The sequence below is a fragment of the Echiichthys vipera genome (assembly GCF_963691815.1).
Source record: "Echiichthys vipera genome assembly, chromosome: 9".
Classification (NCBI taxonomy): Eukaryota; Metazoa; Chordata; class Actinopteri; order Perciformes; family Trachinidae; genus Echiichthys; species Echiichthys vipera.
Genome location: NC_139834.1, coordinates 17,981,705 through 18,006,071, shown reverse-complemented (window position 1 = coordinate 18,006,071; position 24,367 = coordinate 17,981,705). Strand labels below are relative to the sequence as shown.

The window sequence follows — 24,367 nt, the reverse complement described above, 5'->3', positions numbered from 1 at the left end:
GTTTTATTGCATTTTTTAAATTGTCCAGTTTGTATTTAAAAGTTATAAAAAATACAGTCCTAAAATGGTTCAGGTCTTACTTGGAGGAGCAGAGTTGTTGTGTGACCATTAGTCGTTATCAATCCGATCGAATGGCTATGACACGGAGTTCCTCAGGGGTCAGTCCTTGTTCAATTTATATATGCTGCCTTTGGGTCAAAATCTGCAGAACTCTAATATCTACTACCATAGTTATGCAGATGACACACCATATCTCCATATGACTGCAGTCCAATAGAGTCATTATCTCACTGTTTAAAGCAAGTCAAAAAGTGTATGAACCAAACTTTCGTTCAGTTAAATCAGGAAAAAACTGAGCTCTTTAAAAAAAAAACACTTTAAACTATTTATTTTCTTTTTTTAACTTTTTTATTCTTTGCTCCGTGTTTTTTGCGTTTTCATGCTGTTGAAAAAAAATGTCTGTGTGTAAAGCACACTGAGCTGCCTTTGTATGGAATGCGCTATATAAATAAAGATGCATTGCCCTTAAAAAAGTATATTCAACACTTTCACATTAAACTGAATTGAAATATATTTTCATAAATCGGTGTGCTTTCGTGTGCGTATCTAATTAGTAGGTTGATGCTGGTTCAACAACATAGACTGTATGTTAGATTACAAGGGAGTGCCCTGAGTAAACGCAGCAGCAGGTATTCTCGCGAGATCCAAACTACCCTACCACTCGCTAGTGCAAGATGGAGAAGCAAATGTAACACGCATTCGAGGTAAGCAGAAATACTTGTTCTCTAGTATTGACATGTGTTTTACCTTATTGCTGACACACGTTTATCTTCTTTAATAACTACCATCGGTGATTCAAACCCGTCACTACGATCCGAGACCACTAAACTAGTGTATTTTTAAGGGTAAAGTCCGGATTCTGTACTATGTAAACCGCCATTTTTAATGTAGCCATGATACCACTGATAGAGCATTGTGCTGAGCGCTCGCTGCTAGCTAACGTTAGTTAGCTCGCCTGAAACCCGCAAACATACACGCCACACACAAACGCACTAACTTAACGTTTACTGTGAGTTAGTGTGTATGTGGGCCTCTATACTAGTCAAAGAGGTATCCGTGATCAATGACTACTCCCTATCTTCGGGAATATCGGTAAGGTTACAAATATAACCGGTGAGAGATAAAAAAAAATTGTGTGAGTTTGCAGGTTTGACTTTTCGTAATCTGCTAACGTTAGCCGTTAACACTGAAGTAAGTTAACTGTTGAGCCAACTGCTGGGCAACCTAGCATACGTCACCTAGCTGTTAACTTTACCAACGTTACCGCCACCCCTGACTTAACTATAACTGCGTAACTTTGGGTAGCAACCTCAACAATATTGGCACATTTTGAGCTGATTTTATACGGTTAACTAACCTAGCTAATTTGGGAGTGTTAAACTAGGTAGGAGTGTACGTGAGTAAGGTTAATGGTACGCAAACTAAGACACTAGCAACGGCCATTACTGTATTTTCTGATAGTTAGAGGGATAGATACTTTTATTGTCACTGCCCACAGGTACAACAAACGATCTTAGAGCAAACCTGAGATGCCATAATAAAACAGAAAAAGCACACAACAGACAAACACTGAGTACACAATTATATACAGTAAATATACTGTAAAAGTATGCACTTTTTATATGTGTATACTTTTACAGTATAAGATAGAACACTGGTTCTCAAACTGTGGTACTCAAGCTCTCTCTGGTGGTATCTCTATAATAAAAAAAAGGGGAAACATTAATTAATAAATAAATGATACTTTCAAAATACTACAAAATTACGAAAGAAAATACTTTTAAGATCCATGACATGTAATTTAAAATGAGTTTAGCATTTCCTGTCATATTTTGTTTCAGTATCATTTTGCTACCTGGTCACGTTCATGAGTCACAAGCTAAACTGTGATGGAAGAGAGTAAGCAGAGGTAAAATGATTAGTTTAAAAACACTGCAATTGTGGCTCCAAATGGGAACTATTAGGAAGAGTAGTGAGGATCAGGAGGAGAATATTTAGAGCAGTCCATCTGAAACTGAAGTCATGGCTAAAGACAGTCAACAATAAATAATCTTCGGGTTAGGAATAAACCTTCCTGTCTGTTGCTAAATAGTGTCGGCCTTAGTGGTGGTACTCGAGAGCCTGATATTTTCTGAGGTGGTACGTCATGTACAAAGTTTGAGAAGCATGTGTTAAAGCGAAATACTGCACTGAGGGATTTATTGCACCACCACTGTAGAGGATAATATAGAGACAATTTTAAAGTGAGAGCACGATGTGTGGTTATAATGCAGTCAAGAATGCAACAGTAAAAAAAATTATGTATGTATGTAAAAGAAAAATTAAAAGCAGTCATTAAATAGTTTGTGGACACAGATGCAGATGATCTGACCATTTCACAACTTCAGGAGTTTCTGTTACTATTAACATTACTGCAGCGTTGTTGTTTGTGGATGTAACTGTCAAATGGGCTTAACGTCACAACCTCCAACACACATCCCACTTACTTGTCTTTTAAAGCAATCAGTAAACACAACCAAAACTATTTTAATGTTAATTGAGGGAAGTGAATCAGTCAGCATCCCCTTTGGTGCTTGTCATCCTCTCAATCAACATAGCAGTGACATGACAACAAGGGTAGTGGACTTGTTGCAAAAGAATGCTGCATAATGTATTGATTTATTCTGTGAACAATGGCCGAGTTTATTAATTCAGTTCTTAGCTGGCACACAAAAGTTGATCTTTTAGACACCAAAGTCTTTACAACTCATGCAGCTGCAAATTTGATATGTAAATGTTTTGTCTGAAATATGAGCATGTACTCCAAATTTGGGGCAACTCAGTTAATTGTATGTAGTCATAAAATGTTGTGACTTTGAATTCAAATCATTTAAGCAGAACAGAGCACATTTTCTCTCAAATTACGCTCTGCTTACATTTGTGGGTTATTCATAATGAGACATGCAGGTTTTAACGGTTTGATTGACTTAGACGAGGCATGCAAAAGGCAGGCGTTGCAAAATCAAATCTGAGTTGGGATTTGAAAGTGTCAGTGGCAAAAAAAACCAGTAGTACAATGCTGTTACACGTTTGAATTTGAATATCATGTAGCAGATCACAAGACACGCCATTTGTTGTTTGCATAGAACTCTGCTTCGCACATAACCCATCAGTCAACATTATCTCAGTATTTCTTAATATAGCTGGGTTGGAAGTTACCATAAATGTGTATCCTTTTCACAAGATTTGTTTTGTGTTTACACCTGTCAGTAGAAATGTTTTTGCCAGTGATCAAGCTCCTTCAATTTTCTTTGATATCTGATTTCACTGTTTGTCTTTTCAGATAGTTACAAGAAACTGCAAAGCAAGCCAAGGATGAGAATGGTGGAGTTATTGAACCAATGCAGTTTCTGGTATGTACTGCTAACTTATTTACTATATTGACTAAAACTGTTCTTTTGAAACACGTGAATAGACGGTGGGATACAGTGATTTTAATATTTGCTTCCAAGCCTATATTCCCTACAAAGTACTTAATATTGTGAACCATACATATTAAACAACCACAAGAAGTCATTTCCTGCCTTTTTTTTGCCCATGAAGTGGTAGTAGATGGGGCACATCTGAATTATTTTGTTCAATAAGCTACCTTACGTTCTTCATATTCCTTCGACAATTTTACATTTTCAACTAAACAGTGTACACTTATTTTCCTCTTCCCTGTGGTCTTTATTTATCCACCCATCCAGATGGTGTTGGCAAAGTTTACTGTAATTTACATTTATCAGCTGTAGTTCACCTCAGTACAATGGGGCTCAGTGGCACAGGGATTGTGATGTCCATAGCACCAGGAAATAACTTTTACAAAGAACTCTGCTACTCTTAAAGGCCATCCAGTATGAGATGCTTTATTATTCTTTATCTGGGAGTAACACAGAAAAGATCTGTCAAATTATTAGAGAAACACAGCTTTTATCCCCAACATGTGTTAATGATATTAAGAAATCAAGTCATTTTAGATAAGCAACATATTTTAAAGTTGGAAATTTTAAAAAAGTACATCTGTCTAAACATTTATGTGGTGCAATTTACATTTGCACATCTGCCAGTATAACTTGCATGACAATGTTGATATTTGTGATGGGCCAAAACCAGCTGAGAATTGCAGCATTTTCTGTTAGGAACAAGGCTATCGTTTCTCATGATAACCCAGAGATGTTGTGCAGAGTTTTTATTAAATAGGTTCCCACCTGTTGTGATGTATACTTTGAATTTGTGTACAAGTAAACATGGATGAAATTAATGAAAATATTGCCTTAGAAGTGTTTGTTGTTTGAAACGGAATTAAAAAAAGACCTGCTAAAAGATTAGAAACATTATAAAAAATATGATTTTATGGGACAAATCCAACTCCACATGATATGTGTTGACAGGAAATATTCTGTATTTTTTTGTTGCTACTGAGTTTCATTGATTGCTGCATCAGTCCTGGATTAAGATGGCCTATTAGACATGATCACTATATGCCTTAAGATAGAGAGAGAGAAAGAGACGTTTGCTTCACATTCCTGAACTGAAAGTGTGAATACAGTTTTTCAGAGGCTTCAGTTAATCACGTTATACTGCAGACACTTATGGAAATTTGTGTCAGAGATCTAATGAAATTTACAGTAATCATTTTTCTAAAAGGTTACTATTTATTAATTTAACTTTTTTCCATCACTATAATGTCATAGTTCTCAAGAAACAAATGCCACACAACTTTGTATGTGTATTTTATTTTTATGTGATATGGTTTAAATGTCAACACGTAAAACACCTAAACATATTTCAATGATGCGCTTATGTTCCTTGTAGATTTATCTGGCTGACTGAAAGAGAATGAATCAAGCACTTGATATTTGCAAAATTGGTCTGGTTCATGGTAACATAAAAAATATATATGAATTTACTGAACTAATGAAAAATGATCAACATAAAAGTTAATCAGTGCCTCTACTAGTGAGCTTTCATTGGCTGGCATAAAAACTAGAATATTGAATGCCTCTTTGCTTCATTTCCAGTTGGTTTACTCATAACCAAATGTTCAACATTTGGCAATATGCTCTTAAGATGTAAGCTTGACCTTTTATGCATATGTGCTTGTATGAATGCTGCAGCTGTGTTGGTGCATTGTGTTTCAATACATGCACATTTTTTGATCACTGTTCACAATCCGTTGCATGCTTATTACTTGTGATGGACATTTAAAATGCATTCCCCATGTTGAGTTTGATATTTAAACACTTGATATATTTTGATGAAAATAATTCTAAGCATTATGTAGTCATATTTTAGGTCGTTTGCTGCGGGTGTTGTCAGTTGGGCACATGTGGTGACCATAAATGTTAAGGACCGCATAAAATATTATTATGATGCGTTCCAAAGAGGGCAAATTTCCCTGTATTAACATGCACTTCATCGATAAACAGTGGCTACTCATCCCCTGCCGTAACGTTATTCACTTTTTGCACACTACCCAGAGTCATGATGACTGTGCCGACAGCTAGTGCCTGCTATGTGCTATGGAAACAAGCGCGGATACGCTGACAAATATATCAACGGACGGATGAACACACTTCTCTATCGAGTCTGTAGCCGGTAGTCCATTTTGCCTGAAAGAAAACTGAAAACAAAACTCGCAGTGTCACGTTAGACCTGTCGGACAATGATTCAGCGAGTTATTATGCGTTTCTGCTCGCTGTTCAACTAACGGCAGCTAGCTCGCGAGCTAAGCGCGTGCTACGACTGTGTTGCAGAGGAAACCAGGGTAAGAGCTCGGACAAAGTAACGTTACCCGTCTCCGCAGACTTGACAAGCACCCATCTGCGTGTCGCCGATCACCGAGGGGTGTTTACAGATTCGTTTTTTACCCGGAGCGGGGATGGTACAGAACTGGGGAGTGCGGGCTTCTGGTGCGGCCTGTGCAGCCCCGACCTAAATTAGTCAAAGAGTCAGGTCAGGACAGCGTGGTGAAACTGTGAGATCTGAAATGACAGCTAGAGCATAAATGGACATAACTGCTTGAATTTTGGGTAGCTACATTTGCCGTTGAGTACACACATGATTTGGATGGGACTAGGCTGACTTTCTGGTGGTATTAAAATGCTTCGAAGTATTTCCACAGAGGATCGTTTGCTAACGTTACCGGTAGCTCACAAGAGGCTAACATCAACTACCGTTTCAGACTTTACCGATCATTTTCTTTTGGTACGTTGAGCTTCCGAACGTGTCTTGTCCCGTCAGACGTGTTGCTAGTCCAGTCACCAAGTAAACCAAATATCGTTTGTGACTAGTAGCTGCAATCCAACATGTGTGTGGTGATATGTTAACAATAGATAAAAACGTTATGCTGTTAGCAAGGGTGACGTTAGCCTTTTTAGCTAGGTAGCTATAACTTAAACCTGTCAGCGTCAAGTCACTTAAGTTGGTGGTGTCCGATAATACAGTGAGGCAGCGATATGTTTTATTGAAATATAACTTGAATGCGAAGTATGATAACCGTTGGACAATTGTTTAAACCGTTAATTAGGGCCCTGTCTGATTTAATTAACTTTGTGTCGTATGTTGCTAGTTAGCCACTAGCTAATGCTCTCCCCCAGTTTGCTTTGTGATAATCAGATCTGGCTAGATAACCTAGATCCTAAATCATCTCTGAGCAGCAACAGATTTCTAAAGGAAATTACCCATATAAAATGTCAAAATTCAGGATTGCAAACTGATGTCTGTCTCTATTTTCTTAATTTACTTGCAGTACATCATGTATGCATTTCCATATATGAAGTCAAAATATAATGTTGGGCATCCTCGTAATCTACGAATCTGATTCTATCCAATTAATTTACAGCCTTCCTTTACCATCCTTTCTTGGGATTGATTTATTGTATTACCTAGTGTACACATTTTTTTAAATTTGGTATGTATTGTGCTACTGTATATGGAACACTGTTCCTATTTTTTTCTTCCGTCTATCGTTTTGCAGGTAACATGACTGGAACATGCTGTTAAGTGGATATTGCCAAATTATTTTCTGTAAGTACATTTCAAGTTGTGTAACCATCTAGAGTTATGTATTCTGTATCTGAATGTCTCTCTAGGTTTAAAGGTATTTATATGTTTAAAGCGCAATATTTGTCTTAACAAATAGTTTAGTATCATAGCGCATTGAAATTCAGCATCACATGTTGTTTCCTGATGTACATGGAAATTTCTTAACAGGATTATCAAAAAGAAATTTTCGACAATGAAGGTCGACAGAAGCAAGTTAAAGAAAACTCCTACGGAAGCTGTGAGTATGCTTAATACATACTGTGTGGCCATTCCAAGTGCCTAATTTCCATACAGTTGGGATACTATAGCTGAGCTTTAATATGACCAAATGTGATAAAATTATATCATTGGGGGCACACAGGTTGTAGATTTTAATGAAGTATCCCAGGAGAGCATATTAAAAAGGTGTTGCATACTTTGATGTGTTGGAGGTTTGATATTCTTACTAATAGCAGTAGACACCGATCACCTGCACCTCTTTATCCAACCAGTTAACTGTGGCTGCTTCTTTTACTTTTCCTCCCTTGCAAAATGACGCACTGACCAAAAGAGCAATTTAACCAAGGAGTAGGCAGTCAGTTGCTAACCTTGGTGACTATAAGGCTGTACTTTCTTTAGGTGCTTCACAATTAAAGTCATAGCATTGGTGAGTGCATAGCAGTAACATAGCATTTACATCAAACCTAAACTCATGTTAAGGGAGGACAGATCGCAAAACTGTAAACCTATCTTTAAGCTGCCAATATCCTGCTTGCAATATACTGCTTGATGGATGGTCAGCTATGTTGAGCCAACCATTTTAGTGCAGTGACATATCTTTGGGCTAGAGAATGGTGTGACCCTGCTCAAGCAAATAAAATTGTTTGATTGTGGGGTGAAAAGTTTGACCATAACCCATAAAGTGAAGGTGCCAATTGGTTCAATTGACAATGAACCAGATTAACCTGAAAGAAAAACAAAAAGGTCATTTGTAAACTATTTGGGACTGTTATTTTACATTTTCATTATTGGGCTGATATAACAGCAATGTCTCAATAACTGAAAATATAAAGTGACTGAAAAATGACACCCCTATTTTCAGTCTCGGCAACCCAAAGCTGATGTCTGGTGAGCCCTGTAAGCGGGACAACAATATGGCAGAAATGCAGATTTGAATTTCTTGGAATGTCACATCATCACTGAATTGTTTTATACTACACTGGAGATCTAAATTGGAGAACAAGTGATTAATACTTGAATTTTACTATAATACTGTTATTTTTTTTATTGTTCAGATTTTGATAGAATATCAGCTTTGGCTATACCGCTCCTGCACTAGCATGTTTTTTTTTTTTTTTAAATAACCAAGGCACTCCAACAAAAACCTTTATTTTGTGAAAAATAACAGTGAGCAAAATGAATGAACACTTTCAGCTACCTCTGTTATTGGTGGTAATCTGGCACCTTGTGACAATTTACTTAATTGTTGGACACAACCTATTGATCTGGCAGCTCTCATGGTTACTTTGCAAGATGACAAGCCGCTCTAAGGTGACTGAAACCCTGCAACAGCAGGTTGTCAAGATGAAGGCCAAAGGGATGACCCTCTCAGCCATCAGAGAGAGGTTGGGCGTTACAAGTCTGTGATTTCAAGAATACTGAAACGGTACAAGGACATTTAAGTCCCTCAAAAAGGCCGGTCGTCCACATAAAACCACTCCACAAGAGGACAGGATTATGCAAAGACTCTCAATGGGGAATCGGTTTAATACTGCAGGTGGACTTGGTCGCCAGGTCAGTGTTTAACAGGGCAAAGATCTGTCTCAGCACACAGTGTTTCGTCGTTAAAGACAATTTGGACTGAAAGACCACTTTGCAGTGACCAAACCTCATCAGCAGAAAGAATAAAAAGGCTAAACCTAAGTCCAGATCTAAACCCCATAGAGAATCCCTGGAAAATCCTTGGCAACAAAGTAATGGCAAGAAACCCACTACAGTTACTGAACTGGAAGAGACTGAAGAATGGCCCAAGATCAAACCAAAGCAGTGTGAGAAACTAGTTATGTCTTGAGGGTGTTGATGTGCTGAGGTCATTCAAAACAAGGGCCTCTACACTTCCTATCCATTTTTGAATCTTAAAGCCCTAAGAAAACACTGTTTAAGTCTTCTCTCCTGACACAGTGGTTATTGTTCTCTAATTTTGTTCATTGTTTTTTTTTTCACAAAATAAAGGTTTTTGTTCAAGTGCCTTGGTTTTTAAAAAAAGAAAACATGCTAGTACAGTAGTGATATAGCCACAGCGGATATTCTATCAAACTCTGAATAAAAAATAACAATCTTTGAGAAGAAATCAAGTATTAATAAGTTGTTGGCGTAGGTGGTCTGTGCACTCACTACTGACTTACCATTTTGTGTTCCTTCTGCACCAACAGCCTGCTGACTGCAGGATACTCATAGAGAGGCTCAAGGCATGCAGTGATGAGCAATTGCTGGTTGAACTGCAGCACATCAAGACCTGGAATATTGGCAAGGTAAGACCCAAAGAACGGGGGCCAGACAACTCCCTTAGTTTTTTTGGGAACCCTTTCATAACTATCTGTCATGACACATGATTGCATGAAATATTACAGACATAAGAGGTATATTCCAGGAATTTGACCGGCACCAACTCTGAAGTTTACGGAAAGATTCACATGTGACGTGTGGTTTTCAAGTGTTGCAAAACATGGAAATGAGATTAACAGGACCATATCTACATGTGTCCTGGGATACTCTATCTTTTACTTTATTGATCAATGAAGATTATTTTGTTTGTCTTCAACAGTGTGAGCTGTACCACTGGGTGGATCTACTGGACCGCTTTGATGGCATTCTGTGTGATGCAGGCCAGACAGTGGAGAATATGTCATGGCTGCTGGTGTGTGACCGTCCCGACAACGGACAGCTCAAAGCTCTGCTTTTGGCAGTGCTCAACTTCACAGCCCTGCTCATTGAGTATAGCTTCTCTAGACACCTCTACAGCTCCATAGAGGTAGGCTTGAACCTTGTACACTCTCGACAGCTACTCTGTTTCTGGACTGTGCGTATGTCACAGAGGAAAAAGTAAAGCAGCACACTAACTCTTTTACCCTCTTTTTGCTATCACTCCCACCCCTTTTACAGCACTTAACCACCTTGTTAGCGTCATGTGACATGCAGGTGGTCCTGTCTGTGCTGAACCTGCTCTACGTGTTCAGTAAGCGCTCCAACTACATCACAAGACTAGGATCCGATAAAAGGACGCCTCTACTGGCCCGTCTGCAACACCTGGCTGAGGTCTAGTGAATGCCCTTGTTTTCCTTTTGCCATGATTCCACCTGTCCCTCAGGAAAAAGAGTGGTTTTATTTAGTCTTTGTTCTATTTTGTAGAGCTGGGGAGGAAAGGAGAATGGCTTTGGTCTGGCTGAGTGCTGCAGGGATCTGCTTATGACGGTAAAAAAGAGTGATGTTTAATAACTCTTATCAACTACGTACAGCTATGGGACAATTGGTTTTATGTTTATGAATATAGGCTGTCAAATGAGACCAATTAACCACTATTTATAAACTATCTTCCCTTTCTATGCTGCCCCCTGGTGGTTTATAAGCAGAAGTACCCTCCCAGTGCCACCACACTGCACTTTGAGTTTTACGCTGAACTGGGCCCTGAAGTCAAAGTAGAGAGGAAGGTAAAGACTGAGACATTTATTTCTGCATCAATATGTAATAAAAACAAAATAAATGTGTTGAATATTGTGTTGAGGACTCCTCTTTTTCCTAATCCTCTAAACTCTTATTCCCCCAGCAGACAAGTAGTAACACACTACACTATATTCACATCGAGCAGCTTGACAAGGTACAGTCAGTTTAGAATTGTCATCAACAGTTGAGTAATAAAACCTCACGTTCTTAAGCTAACACAAGTTCTCTGTCTCAGATTTCAGAGAGCCCATCTGAGATCATGGAGTCGCTGACAGTGATGTACAACATCCCTAAAGACAAGCAGACCCTACTGTTCACACACATTCGACTGGCACATGGTTTCTCAAATCACAAGAAGAGGTTGCAGGCTGTACAGGCCCGACTACATGCTATCTCTATACTGGGTAAGTAGAAGCCATCTTTCTGAGATGAAGTGACAGTGAGTTTTGTACCACGTTTTAAATTCTGATGTTTTCTGTTTCTTTGCAGTGTATTCAAATGCACTCCAAGAGTCGGCCAACAGTATTCTGTATAACGGCTTGATAGAGGAGCTGGTGGATGTATTACAGATTACAGACAAACAGCTTGTGGTAAGTGGCTATCTTTCTGCTAAAGTAATCATCACACCACGTGAGCGCTTGCACTGTTTTTGTGAAATAACATTAGATATATTTGTTTTTTTGTCTTTCCAAGATTACTTTTAAATTATCTTAATGTGTGTTTTATCCAGTGTCAGTGCAGAAGTAACATCAAGTCTCCTTTCATTTTTCTGAAATACTGAATTTGATTTTTTCTTCAGGATATCAAGGCAGCATCTTTGCGCACTTTAACTTCGATTGTCCATTTGGAGCGGACGCCCAAGCTTTCTAACATTATCGACTGCACCGGCACTGCCTCCTACCATGGCTTCTTGCCTGTGTTGGTGCGCAACTGTATACAAGCAATGATTGGTGAGAATGCAGCCAAAACCTTGTTAGTGTTTGATTCACAAGACAATAGCTTGTGAATCACACTTGTGAATTGAGCATTAGCTTGTGTGCTAATGTTGGATTTCTTTTTAATATCCTAGATCCTCTGATGGAACCCTACCCACACCAGTTTGCTACTGCACTCTTCTCATTCCTCTACCACTTGGCTAGCTATGATGCTGGAGGGGAAGCCCTTGTGTCCTGTGGCATGATGGAAGCCCTCCTTAAGGTATATCCTGAACCTACCAAAACATCATTACCAATTGTAGTTTTTCTTTTTTTTAATGAAGTCAGCCTGGTTGTTATCTAACTTTGTAGGTTATCAAGTTTTTGGGTGATGAGCAGGACCAGATCACTTTTGTGACACGAGCAGTGAGGGTCGTGGACCTCATCACCAACCTTGACATGGCTGCCTTTCAGTCCCACAGCGGCCTTTCCATTTTCATCTGCAGGCTGGAGGTTGGTTATGCATTTTGTATTTGTCATTGCTGACAAAGCCGCTTTCAACTACAAAGTCAAGGAAACTTCTGCCAAACCTCTGGACTCACTCATTTCTCTCTCCATCACTCTCTAAAACCTTGTATATGTAGCATGAGGTGGACCTGTCGAGGAAAGAGTGCCCTTTTGTCATCAAGCCAAAGATACAGAGGCCTAGCACAGCTGTTGAGTCAGAGGACATGGACACAGACATGGAGAGTAAGTCTCTTTTGCTAAGACGTATGGAATTATTATCTATTAGTCTAATTTAAGTTCTAGGATATTTGTCAACATTGCCTATTTCTAGGTTATAAAGACTGGCCGTTAATTTGCCAACATTATGTATTCTCACAGTGTCAGAAGCCATGGAAAGCAGCCCTGGACCGTCCACATCTTCTGGTTCCAGACCAGAAGCAGACCAGCGATCACAGAGCAGTTCTGCAAACACGCCTCGTGCAGGTACACACAGCAAATATACACACAAAAAACCCAGACACTTGCCTCCATCAGAACTTGACAGTTTCATAAGAAAATAATAAGAAAAAACTACAGGCAGAGAGAGGACCATGGCCAGCTTGACAGCTGATAAATTCCTGCCCTCTCTGCTCAGCTTCACTGAACTGCCTGTCACTGCTCTAAAGCCGATGCTGGCGATGCACGTGTCTGCGCTTCCTGACTCTCACCTGTTATCTGGGAGCATAAAAAGGGGCTTTTTTATTGCTATTTTACAACTGAACTACTAAAGGCAAAGACTGAACAAATATAACAAGTTATGACATAGCTATATAAATATAACAATTCATGGGAACTACTGTGTGAACACTGAGGTTTATTTGCACACATGCTCCTCAATACATTTTACAGTTAGCACATATCTATTTTTAGTTGCAAATGCATGTGAAACAGGCACACTGTCAAGCCCTGACTATTTACTCTATCATGACTATGACATTGTTTTCTCTCTAGGTATGCAGTGTATCCCCCAGAGGGCAGCTCTGTTAAAGTCAATGCTAAATTTTTTGAAGAAAGCCATCCAGGACCCTGCCTTTTCTGATGGTATTCGCCACGGTGAGTCATTTGTATTTTCCTACTTGCTTACTAATTTGAGATTAAGGGTCTTGGTCTAGTCTTGTTTATATTTGTTCATAGTTCATAAATTACCTCAAGATTTATACATTTCATTATGCAAATGTTGGTTGTTAATCTATATGCACATGCTTTTTTCTTTCAAGTAATGGATGGGTCATTGCCTACCTCACTCAAGCACATCATCAGTAATGCAGAGTATTATGGCCCTTCACTGTTCCTGTTAGGTGAGTTCACAGTAGCGCTTCAAAAAAGCCCTTCAAATACTCTTCTTACTCAGCAAAGTGCTCCCACTTGACTTCAGGAATGCACAGTTTGTCATATTAAACTGGATGTCAGTTCGAGAAATTAATGGATTGAAATTTCACATTTTGCTTAATTAATGTTTATGTAAAATTTGTCATTGTTTCTCGTTTGATCTAATTTTTTCTCTTCCCCTGCTGAATTTGTTTCTTTCTTTTGCATTTGTAGCGACGGAGGTTGTGACGGTGTTTGTGTTCCAGGAGCCATCCCTGCTCTCCTCTCTGCAGGATAATGGTCTCACTGATGTAATGCTGCATGCCCTTCTCATCAAAGATGTGAGTTTTCAGCACTACCCTTGTTTCTCCTTTTCTTGTCTCTTACACTTCATAGCAGTTCAAGATTATCTGTCTCATTTCTTCTCATTGTCTCACTTGTAATGAAATGTAAACGACTTGACAAACTCAGCTTGACCTGTGAAGGTTTACGTAATAGTTAGCCATTTTCACCCTCTTTCATCACTTCACAACAAAAATAATTGTTGCATGTCCTTCATTGTTTTTCTTTTGGAGGTTCCTGCTACCCGTGAGGTGTTGGGTTCTCTCCCCAATGTGTTCAGTGCCCTGTGCCTGAATGCAAGAGGCCTGCACTCCTTCGTTCAGTGCCAGCCGTTTGAGCGCCTCTTCAAAGTGCTTTTGTCTCCCGACTACCTGCCTGCCATGCGCCGGAGACGCAGCTCTGACCCGTTGGGTGAGTTGGACTGTATGTGCTGCGTTATTCAGAACTTTGCCTGTGGAACCTGCTTAAGTGGATGACATGTTCCATGTTTGGTGACAGGTGACACTGCATCCAACTTAGGCAGTGCTGTGGATGAGCTCATGAGGCACCAACCCACTTTGAAGACTGATGCTACTACTGCCATTATAAAGGTAGTGTACCTTCACTTACAAGCAATCTTTTTAGTGTCGCCACATGGTTCTGTAGGCTAATTAAATCTAAAATTGGTGTTACAGTTACTGGAGGAGATCTGCAACCTAGGTCGAGCCCCTGAGTACATCTGCCAGAAACCGTCGATCCAGAAAGCAGATGGCACTGTGGCGGTACCACCAGCACGCTCCAGCCATGCTGCTGAAGAAGCTTCAAGTGAGGATGAGGAGGAAGAGGAGGCCCTCCACACTTTCAGCCAGCAGCAGGGGGAACCAGAGAGCAACAGACAGTCAGTGCCACTTGAACTGTATGACGCTGAGTTTATAACACAATAGAATAGAAAAACAACTCTTTACAGACTTTGATTTAGTTTCAAGTCAATTGACTAGATTGCAAATATTTTAGTTGGTAGTCAATTTTTTTGATATATGGATTTTTGCAGGGTGGTGGGCACTGAGGAGCGGATACCCATTCCTCTAATGGACTATATTCTGAATGTGGTGAGTGTGGATTCTTGGAAAGTTTTAGTATTGTTTTGGGCATATTGTACAATATGCCAAACTGAAACGCAGAGCTCATCTAATTTCTCAGTTCAATCACTGATTTGTGATGCGCATGTTTTATAGATGAAGTTTGTGGAATCCATTCTAAGCAACAACACCACAGACGACCACTGTCAGGAGTTTGTGAACCAGAAGGGACTGCTACCTCTGGTTTCAATTCTGGGCCTGCCTAACTTGCCCATAGACTTTCCAACATCTGCTGCCTGCCAGGCTGTGGCTGGTGTCTGCAAGTCCATATTGGTGAGCACAATAGAAATGTTGAATTTATCAGGAACGGCAAACATTGACATGAATGCCATGCACCACATTTAAGAGGCTCTTTAATTAAAAGGTGAAAGAAACACCAGTTTGTTGAGTATAGACTGATGTATTTTTCCCCTTAATTCTCCCCCGTAGACTCTCTCTCATGAGCCTAAGGTACTCCAGGAGGGCCTGTGCCAACTGGACAGTATCCTGACGTCTCTGGAGCCACTTCATCGACCAATTGAGGTGCCTGGTGGTTCTGTGCTTCTAAGAGAACTGGCTAATGCGGGTCATGTCACCGACGCCACGTTGTCAGCCCGTGCCACACCACTACTACATGCTCTTACTGCAGCACACGCCTACATCCTCATGTTTGTCCATACTTGCAGAGTAGGACAGGTAAATATGGCTGTATTTTCCTAATACACTACCTACAGTATTGACACCCCAACCAATTGTTTTACCTTACATTTTGATCAATCTGTAGAGAACTTTTGTCTTTAATTTTTGTCGATCAGTGTTTAAAAGATGTAATTACAGCCACTGTACTATTTTTTTAGTGTCAAACAGTAAAACATGTAAAAGACTGAATAATCTTTGTAGGCACTATATTTCACAGAATTACCTTCACAGCTAGCTTGATTGCAGAATATCTATTCCTCACATATCTGTTGTGATGATGTAGTTGTGCTCAAGTTGAGAGTTTGAGAAAAGTTGGAGGCAGGTGATTACCAATTATGTTTCTTTTCTTTTTCTAAACAGAGTGAAATCAGAGCTATATCGGTCAACCAGTGGGGCTCCCAGCTGGGCTTGAGTGTTCTCAACAAGCTCAGTCAGCTCTACTGCTCTCTGGTATGGGAGAGCACCGTGCTGCTGTCCCTTTGCACGCCTAACAGGTAAATCTCTTACCCTGTACCCCAGTTATTTTAACTATTGATTGCCTGTACCCCTGTAACACCTCTCGCCTATGTCCCAACAGTCTCCCTCCAGGATGTGAGTTTGGCCAGGCTGACATGCAGAAACTGGTGCCCAAAGAAGAGAAGCCATCTGGCAGCACTGCAGCAACAGCGTCCTCTGGCTCAAGGAGAACTGGTAATTTAACCGTTTAACTTTGTAAATTGAGAACCACCATGTCCCTGCAACACCCTCCAACAACTTCAATCTCTTCTTTATCTAGCAGAGTCTGAGGCAGTGTCTGTGGATTCATCTGCTGGTGGGCTGTTGGAAGGCATGGGGTTGGATGGGGACACCTTGGCTCCCATGGAGACAGACGAACCCACTGCAACAGATCCCAAGTCCAAGTCCAAACTTACCCCAGCTATGGCCACTCGCATTAAGCAAATAAAACCGCTACTCTCTGGTGTGATAATTTCTATGACACACAATTAAGTTTTTGTTGTGATGTGACTAAACTACTAACCACCATGTGTCTCTCTAGCTTCCTCTCGATTAGGTAGGGCTCTGGCTGAGCTTTTTGGCCTGCTGGTGAAGCTGTGTGTGGGCTCCCCAGTGCGCCAACGCCGCTCCCACCATGCCACAAGCGCAGGCACCACCCCCACGCCTGCTGCCCGTGCCACTGCCTCTGCCCTGACCAAGCTCCTCACTAAGGGTCTTAGCTGGCAGCCTCCACCCTACACACCCACTCCTCGTTTTAGGTAAGAGCAGACTACCCATACCACCGTTTTCCATTGTTCTACGTGCTGTGCACACAGAAATGATATGGAGTGTTTATTTTCTTTCTGTTTGGCAGGCTGACTTTCTTCATCTGTTCAGTGGGCTTCACATCACCCATGCTGTTTGATGAGAGGAAGTACCCCTACCATCTCATGCTGCAAAAGTTCTTCTGCTCTGGGGGCCATGATGCCTTATTTGAGTAAGTTACTCCCTATGCAGTGCAACAATCAAGAACAGTATTATATCAAAATGTACATGCTAATATACATAATATTTTGATTTCTATGTTAAACAGGAGTGGTATTGATTATGTTGCTTTTGTGCAGGACATTTAACTGGGCCCTGTCAATGGGTGGGAAGGTGCCTGTGTCTGAGGGTCTGGAGCATACTGATCTTCCAGATGGGACAGGGGAGTTCCTGGATGCCTGGTTAATGCTGGTGGAGAAGATGGTAAACCCAAGCACTGTGTTGGACTCACCCCATTCCCTGCCAGCTAAAATGCCTGGGGTCACACCCACCATGCCACAGTTCAGCGCCCTTCGGTTCCTCATAGTCACCCAGAAGGTCAGTATCCTTGAGCTGTAGATTCCAAATTAGTCTATTGCTGCCTTCAGATAAAACCTGTGAAATAACACGTAAGAAAAGTTAAATAAGGTAAAGTAAAATGGTTGTTTTCTATTGTTGCGTTTCTGTGTTTTAAAACCATGTTGAGAAAAGGGTAGGCAACACAGTTCCATTACCTCTGCCAGTTTTAAAATAATAATGAATATAGATAACACAGCGGTTGTCAGTTCATTTGGACTCAGATGAGTGAAGTCCACTGACAGTGGCGATGGCGAGGTGCAGAGAGAGAGAAAAAGAGATAGAGGTAAATGTTGGTTGGAGCTTTATTGTTGTAACACAGTTTCTTCTTCATCAAGGCTGCATTCACCTGCATCCGCAGTCTGTGGAACAGGAAACCACTGAAGGTGTATGGAGGCAGGATGGCTGAATCCATGCTGGCAATCCTCTGCCACATCCTGAGAGGGGAGCCTGTTATTCAGGAGCGCCTGGCCAAGGAGAGAGAGGGGACGGTGCGCCCAGATGAAGAGGCAGCCTCCACTGTTTCTTTGGCACCCAGCGGGGCCCCTGGAGCATCTACAACAGCTGGAGAGGCACCGGCACCGGCTGGAACAACACCTGCAGCGCCAGCAGGAGGCTCAGCTGAGGAACCAACCAATTCTACCCCCCGCCGTGAGCCCCAGGTTAACCAGGCCCAGCTTACACAGGTAAAGATGTCTGGCACTCAGGCACCTTTCCCAGTCGATTTTTGAAGTCAGTTGTTTCTTTTATCACTGTTAAAATATCGTTCTGTTTGTACACACTTTGTCATAATGCCAGGCTTTCATCTTTGGACTAATATTCCAACAACTGAGGATGCATTGTCTATGTTTATTTTTCTTTTTTTCCGGAAATTATATGGTACTGTACATATTTTGACAAGCTTTTCTCTGCATACTGGCTGCGGTTTATTCCTGCAGCCTCATTATTTTCAGCTTGCTGTTTCACTACTGCAGGAGATTTTGACAGCAGAGATTAACTACATAATTGCATAGTGGCATCATCTAGGCAGCCCTGTGTATGCAAGACACTAAAACACAGGTGCTGTGTTTACCAGTCTTCCCCCATATTCTGAATCCTGGGCCACCATTTGTTTTATAACAGGGAAGGTGCAGAGGGAGAGAGAGGCACTCACAGGGCCGCCAGCAGCATCTTCAGCAGGTATAAGAGCCATCAGGGAGAGTGAAGAGGGAATTTATAGGAGAGATGGAGAAAGGGAATGAGTAAAAGATAGAGAGGTAGGGCTATAGAGGGAGAGAGAAACTCAGATTGAGATTCATACCTGTTTTTTTTAGGCAGAATATCAGGATAGTGTTGTATCGGGAAAAAAAGTTTGCAGGGCTCCAAACTAACTAACTTTTCCCTAGGTGCAACCAGAAATTTTAGGAGCGCAACCAGAAATTTAAGGGGCACACACGGTAAATCAATAACGGATGCAGAAATTACAATGTCGTGTTTCAAATTCAGTGTCGCATTTTTATTGTGCAGTTTTGAAGATGAAACATAGAAGGTAAACCGACAGCACCATCACTTTTTTTGCTGTCACTCGGCTCGGGGGCGCGTCACATATCGAGGCTTCGGGTCCGTCGGGTCCCAACACTGACTAGTTGCGGGAGCTCGTGTGTTATGTGTTTGTGTTATGGTGCTGACTGCACAATCTCCTTACACTGCTTACATATTGTTCCTGTCTTATCTGTCACTATGTTGCTGTTTAGCCACTTACATATTGATATGGTGAGACATCTGGTTGCGAATGTGCCACTAAACGTAAAATTCAGTCACAGTCTGGAGCCCTGCTTTGGTATGGTATAAGAGAGGTTGTGCGCACTCAAAAAAAAAGGGAAGACGAGGAGTAAGTGGAAGAATGTGTCCTCTTCCTTCATATTGTTGGCAAGTGTCTCCCTCACCATTCATGACATTTTTCAGTCCTCATCATTTGAGCATCATAATCCCCCCCCCTTACTTATATTTGCCCTTCACTCATGACACCGTCTTTGTTTACGCTTGTAAAAATGCTTCCTTATCTTTTTGTGTCGTGTTTTAGCTGATTGATATGGGATTCTCAAGAGAGCATGCCATGGAGGCTCTATTGAACACCAGCACCATGGAACAGGCCACGGAGTACCTGCTTACTCACCCTCCTCCACTTCTGGGTGGAGCAGTAAGAGTAAGTCTTCATAGACAGAAACACACACATAACTTCTATTCTTTCTATTAAAAAAAAATGTCAGATTCAGGCAGCTGACATTGTTTCCCTTGTTCCATGTAGGACCTGACTATGTCTGAAGAGGACCAGATGATGAGGGCCATTGCCATGTCACTTGGGCAAGAGGTCAGCATGGAGCAGCGTTCTGACTCTCCTGAGGTGTGCCACCCTCACTGCTCAAATTACATGGAAAAAAACAATTCAATATTTATTTTTCGGGGGAAGATTTAGGGTTAACAAAGTTCGCTGATCCCGGACCATCCTGACTCCCCGCCAAATTGGCAAACTTTTTGTTACTGCTGAGATCTTGTCCCTGTTCCAATTGCTTATCCTCAATGTCGACAGAGAGCAATTGTTATCTTGAGTTCAGTGGAGTGGACAGCTCCAAAGAGTCTTGCAATTGCAACTTCATGACATTTCATAAAATGCTGAGGCAGCCGCTGCAAAATGTATATATCAGGAACCCTTACTTTAAACTGTCGGTTGCTAAATGAAACCTCATGAATGAATAACCTACAGATTAAGCTGAGCATTAATTCTGTGTCTGCTTCAGGAAGCAGCACGTCGGCGTGAGGAAGAGGACAGGAGAGCCAGGGAGCGGGCAGAGGAGGAGGAGGCCCGCTGCTTAGAGCGCTTCATGGAGGCTGAGCCACTGGACCCCAAAGAGCTGCATACCTTTACTGACTCCATGCTGCCTGGCTGCTTCCATCTTCTGGATGAGCTGCCTGACACGGTCTACCGACTCTGTGACCTGCTGATGACTGCCATTAAGAGAAGTGGCCCGGAGTATAGAGAGCTCATCCTCGGCCAGGTTGTCCACCAGGTCAGTGGCAGGTTTACTTTGCTGAAAGATGGGGAATGACTTCATCCTGTTTTATGTTTCATATTTTCTGTTGTTCAGATGATGCCTGAAATCAAGACTGTTAAAGTATCAAATTGAGTGGTCAGGTGCAGAAAACATTTCTTAGTTTTGATTGTAAAGTATTTCAAAGTAATGCTTTCAAAAAGTGCCTAACATGTTTTAAATGCAAATGCAGCTTTGTAAGCCATTATGAATGTTTTTTTTGTTTTATTCAATTTCCATGCGAGAGTCATCCCAAAGGGATCAATAAAGAGAAGTCTAAGTCTTCATTCATTACAAGGGACTGTAGAAACATCTTTCAAAGTCAGAGTCTTGGCAATAGAAGCACAACATTCTTGTTCCCGTCTGATTGTGTTTATGTTGTGTGTAGGTGTGGGAGGCAGCAGACGTGCTCATCAAGGCGGCTGAGCCCCTGACTACCAGTGACACAAAGACTGTGTCTGAGTGGACCAGACAGATGGCCACTCTGCCCCAAGCCTCCAAGCTGGCAACACGGATTCTGCTGCTCACGTTGCTCTTTGAGGTAACAGAAACACCCATTGAAAGTTATTTGCCTGAAATGTTCAGTCAGAGGATAAACTATTTTTTGTCATTGTTGTTCACCTAAGCACATCCCACATCATTTGTTGGTTTCTATTTTTGAAGGAACTGAAGCTGTTGGGGGCCAGAGTCGTGGAAAACAGTGGGATTCTTGACTTGCTGATTAAGCTACTTGAGGTGGTGCAGCCCTGTCTGCAGGCTGCTAAAGAACAGAAAGACATCCAGACTCCAAAGTGAGTTTTACAAAGCTCTATATACTAATCTTCACTAGCAAATGTTACAAATTAATTTGTATTCATCATATAAAATTACTTCCTTTTTCTGCAGATGGATCACACCAGTACTATTGATCATTGACTTCTATGAAAAAATGGCAGTCTCTTCAAAGCGCAGGGAACAAATGAACAAGGTACAAGTCAACCTTATAAAACCACACCACAGGTACAGTTTACAAGCCTAAAGTTGGATACTGAAGTCACTGCGCAAACTGTTTGTATTGTACAGTGTTAGTGTTTTTCTGTGCACTTCTTTTTTACACTCAATTTCAATTGCATTCTCTCTCCGTCTGCTCTTAGTATCTGCAACCCAATGGGAATAACTGGCGATGGTTTGATGACCGCTCAGGTCGCTGGTGCAGTTACAGTGCATCAAACAACAGTACCATTGACTCAGCATGGAGGGCTGGGGAGAGCAGTGTCCGCTTCACAGCTGGACGCCGGAGATACACTGTGCAGTTTAACACCATGGTGCAGGTATACATAAACACTTTGTCCACTGCCAGGGAAAACTCATAATCTACAATCTAGTGATTCAGGACTCTTTGAATTCTTGGATGGTTGTGTTAGTTGTTTGCTTGGTTTGTTTTTTTTTTTACATTTAAAACCTTTCCATCGGGCAGGTAAACGAAGAGACTGGTAACAGGAGACCAGTGATGTTGACTGTCCAGAGAGTTCCTCGTATGCCCAAGCCTGCCAAGACTGGTAGTATAACTGACTCCGAGAGAGAAGAAGGAGACAGGAGCAAAGCGGAGGAAACCCAGACTGACCTGGACTCAGGAGCAACAGTGGAGATGAGTGTTCCTAAGGATGATTCCAGCCAGCTGAAGGAGACCACGTCTGGCCCCTCATCTTCCCTGGAGTCTGACAACTCTCAGAGTGCCGATATTGTTGTACAAGGCCTCACTGAGGACATGACTACTGTTCTCATTCGTGCCTGTGTCAGCATGATTAGTGTTCCTGTGGACCCAGACACTCTCCATGCCACATTGCGTCTGTGTTTACGTCTTACACGCAATCATCACTATGCTATGATGTTTGCGGAGCTGAAGAGCACGCGGATGATTCTGGGGCTGACGCAGAGCTCTGGCTTCAATGGCTTCACCCCGCTTGTTACTCTGCTGTTCAGACACATCATTGAAGATCCAGCCACTCTGCGGCACACCATGGAGAAGGTTAGAGTCTATTCTCATACTGCTTAAATGGACTTCACAGTACAAGATACTTTCAGCTAGTGGTCTTACATCACCAATTATTTTTTCGAAATATGGCATTATCTGGATAATATTGTAAGTACATAACAAGTTTGTTGATACCACGGACATATTGCACAACAATCTGTTGCTATAGGTGGTGAGGTCGGCTGTGACCAGTGGGGCAGGTAGTACCACCTCAGGAGTTGTGTCAGGCAGCCTTGGTTCCAGAGAAATCAATTATATCCTTCGTGTCCTGGGCCCTGCTGCCTGTCGTAATCCAGAATGCTTCGCTGAAACTGCCAGCAACTGTGTCCGCATAGCACTGCCTGCACCCCGAGGAGCTGGCACAGGTGAGTGTGCCAACCTTTCAAAAATAGGTGTGGTAACTTCAGTTTACAGATGATTGTAATAGTTCTGTGCATTGGGTTGATAGATTTATTTAGCTATCCAGGTGTCTACATTTTCTTCCTACCTTTAAAAAGCTCAGTCTTTTCTTTTTAATAAGCTCATTTTTTCTACAGCCTCAGATGACGAGTTTGAGAACCTACGAATTAAGGGTCCAAATGCCGTGCAGCTTGTGAAGACCACTCCTCTGAAACTGTCCCCCTTACCCCCTATTCCTGATACCATCAAGGAGGTCATCTATGACATGCTCAATGCTCTGGCTGCCTACCATGCTCCTGAAGAACGTAAGACATGTTTTTAAGATCCTCACAGCTCTCTGTTGAAGAGTGTATATGCAGTTTTAATGGAAATGTTTTTTTGAACATTTTAACTAATATGTGTGTATATGTCTCTCACATGCAGCTGAGCGTCCAGAAGAACGTGCCGCTGCAGTGCCTGGGGGGCCAGACCTGTGCCAGATATTGCAGGATGTTGGTGATGACGTCTACCAGCAGTACAGACTCACCCGGCAGGGCAGCGACTTTGATTCCCAGTCTGCATTCCATATCAATGTGAGTCTCAATGACAGGCTTTCCTGTATTAAAACATGAAATGTGTCATCTCCTAAGTTAATAGTAGAGCTGTCCCTCTTGCCCTCAGGCTCAAGTGTTTTCTGCTGATGGAGGCGTGGCTGAGTCTTCCCAGTCTGGCACACCACAAGGAGAAGGTGAGTCAAAGTGTTTTAAGTATGCAAGAAAATATGTGCGAAGTAACTGTACATGAAAGTCTGTATGCAATCAGTGTAGCAGACAGTCATTCAGTCCATACAGTGAATTGTATAACAATTCAATGATTTCTGTGCACCACTAACTTAAAGGATTAGATGAAACGCTCACTTCTGAGCATACCTTAGCACTTTGCTCTGGATTGTTGATGGTTGTTTGCTATCTTAAGTTTTCTTTTGTTTTCAGTGCAAACACAAGAAGGCTAAAATGAGCTCCAGATCCAGATATTTTATATGATCTGTATATCCTACCATTTTATTGTATCTTCCTCAGCTTCCACACCAGAAGAAATGAGAGAGGAAAAGAAAGAACAGGAAGGAGAGAAAAGTAACAGCTCAGAGGAGGGTAAAGCAGCTAAGGTAAAGGCAAGCAAGCCTCTCATGCCTACCTCCACCATTCTGAGACTGCTGGCTGAACTGGTGCGCTCCTACGTGGGCATCGCCACTCTAATCGCCTCCTACTGCTACACTGCTGGACAGTCTGAGCTTATTAAGGAGGTGGGCAGTTCAACAAA

General features: G+C 41.6%; 1 protein-coding gene across 11 annotated transcripts in view; it reads left to right on the top strand.

The window, feature by feature from the left end:
• The first annotated feature begins 715 nt into the window (after positions 1-715).
• The window catches only part of huwe1 (HECT, UBA and WWE domain containing E3 ubiquitin protein ligase 1), a 41,198-nt gene continuing 17,546 nt past the window's right edge, over positions 716-24,367 (top strand). For 6 of the 11 annotated variants that reach the window (XM_083919500.1, XM_083919499.1, XM_083919502.1 and 3 more), the window contains exons 1-46: positions 716-764; positions 3,383-3,452; positions 7,061-7,110; positions 7,297-7,366; positions 9,540-9,638; positions 9,932-10,138; positions 10,270-10,422; positions 10,516-10,578; positions 10,737-10,814; positions 10,931-10,981; positions 11,063-11,231; positions 11,317-11,417; positions 11,627-11,777; positions 11,897-12,024; positions 12,114-12,254; positions 12,386-12,491; positions 12,627-12,731; positions 13,239-13,340; positions 13,505-13,585; positions 13,830-13,936; positions 14,171-14,348; positions 14,436-14,527; positions 14,612-14,832; positions 14,968-15,025; positions 15,152-15,328; positions 15,485-15,730; positions 16,094-16,227; positions 16,311-16,423; positions 16,509-16,691; positions 16,770-16,986; positions 17,082-17,204; positions 17,332-17,569; positions 17,926-18,273; positions 19,650-19,772; positions 19,875-19,970; positions 20,365-20,634; positions 21,044-21,196; positions 21,319-21,446; positions 21,541-21,622; positions 21,789-21,965; positions 22,112-22,663; positions 22,839-23,034; positions 23,206-23,373; positions 23,492-23,640; positions 23,729-23,795; positions 24,127-24,350. In XM_083919500.1, the coding sequence (XP_083775626.1) occupies positions 7,322-7,366; positions 9,540-9,638; positions 9,932-10,138; positions 10,270-10,422; positions 10,516-10,578; positions 10,737-10,814; positions 10,931-10,981; positions 11,063-11,231; positions 11,317-11,417; positions 11,627-11,777; positions 11,897-12,024; positions 12,114-12,254; positions 12,386-12,491; positions 12,627-12,731; positions 13,239-13,340; positions 13,505-13,585; positions 13,830-13,936; positions 14,171-14,348; positions 14,436-14,527; positions 14,612-14,832; positions 14,968-15,025; positions 15,152-15,328; positions 15,485-15,730; positions 16,094-16,227; positions 16,311-16,423; positions 16,509-16,691; positions 16,770-16,986; positions 17,082-17,204; positions 17,332-17,569; positions 17,926-18,273; positions 19,650-19,772; positions 19,875-19,970; positions 20,365-20,634; positions 21,044-21,196; positions 21,319-21,446; positions 21,541-21,622; positions 21,789-21,965; positions 22,112-22,663; positions 22,839-23,034; positions 23,206-23,373; positions 23,492-23,640; positions 23,729-23,795; positions 24,127-24,350 (6,600 nt within the window). In that variant the 5' untranslated portion in view covers positions 716-764; positions 3,383-3,452; positions 7,061-7,110; positions 7,297-7,321. Of the gene's footprint in view, positions 765-3,382; positions 3,453-5,728; positions 5,849-7,060; positions 7,111-7,296; positions 7,367-9,539; positions 9,639-9,931; positions 10,139-10,269; positions 10,423-10,515; positions 10,579-10,736; positions 10,815-10,930; positions 10,982-11,062; positions 11,232-11,316; positions 11,418-11,626; positions 11,778-11,896; positions 12,025-12,113; positions 12,255-12,385; positions 12,492-12,626; positions 12,732-13,238; positions 13,341-13,504; positions 13,586-13,829; positions 13,937-14,170; positions 14,349-14,435; positions 14,528-14,611; positions 14,833-14,967; positions 15,026-15,151; positions 15,329-15,484; positions 15,731-16,093; positions 16,228-16,310; positions 16,424-16,508; positions 16,692-16,769; positions 16,987-17,081; positions 17,205-17,331; positions 17,570-17,925; positions 18,274-19,649; positions 19,773-19,874; positions 19,971-20,364; positions 20,635-21,043; positions 21,197-21,318; positions 21,447-21,540; positions 21,623-21,788; positions 21,966-22,111; positions 22,664-22,838; positions 23,035-23,205; positions 23,374-23,491; positions 23,641-23,728; positions 23,796-24,126; positions 24,351-24,367 lie in introns of those variants that run through there. The other 5 variants (XM_083919497.1, XM_083919498.1, XM_083919496.1 and 2 more) reach the window with 5 other exon arrangements.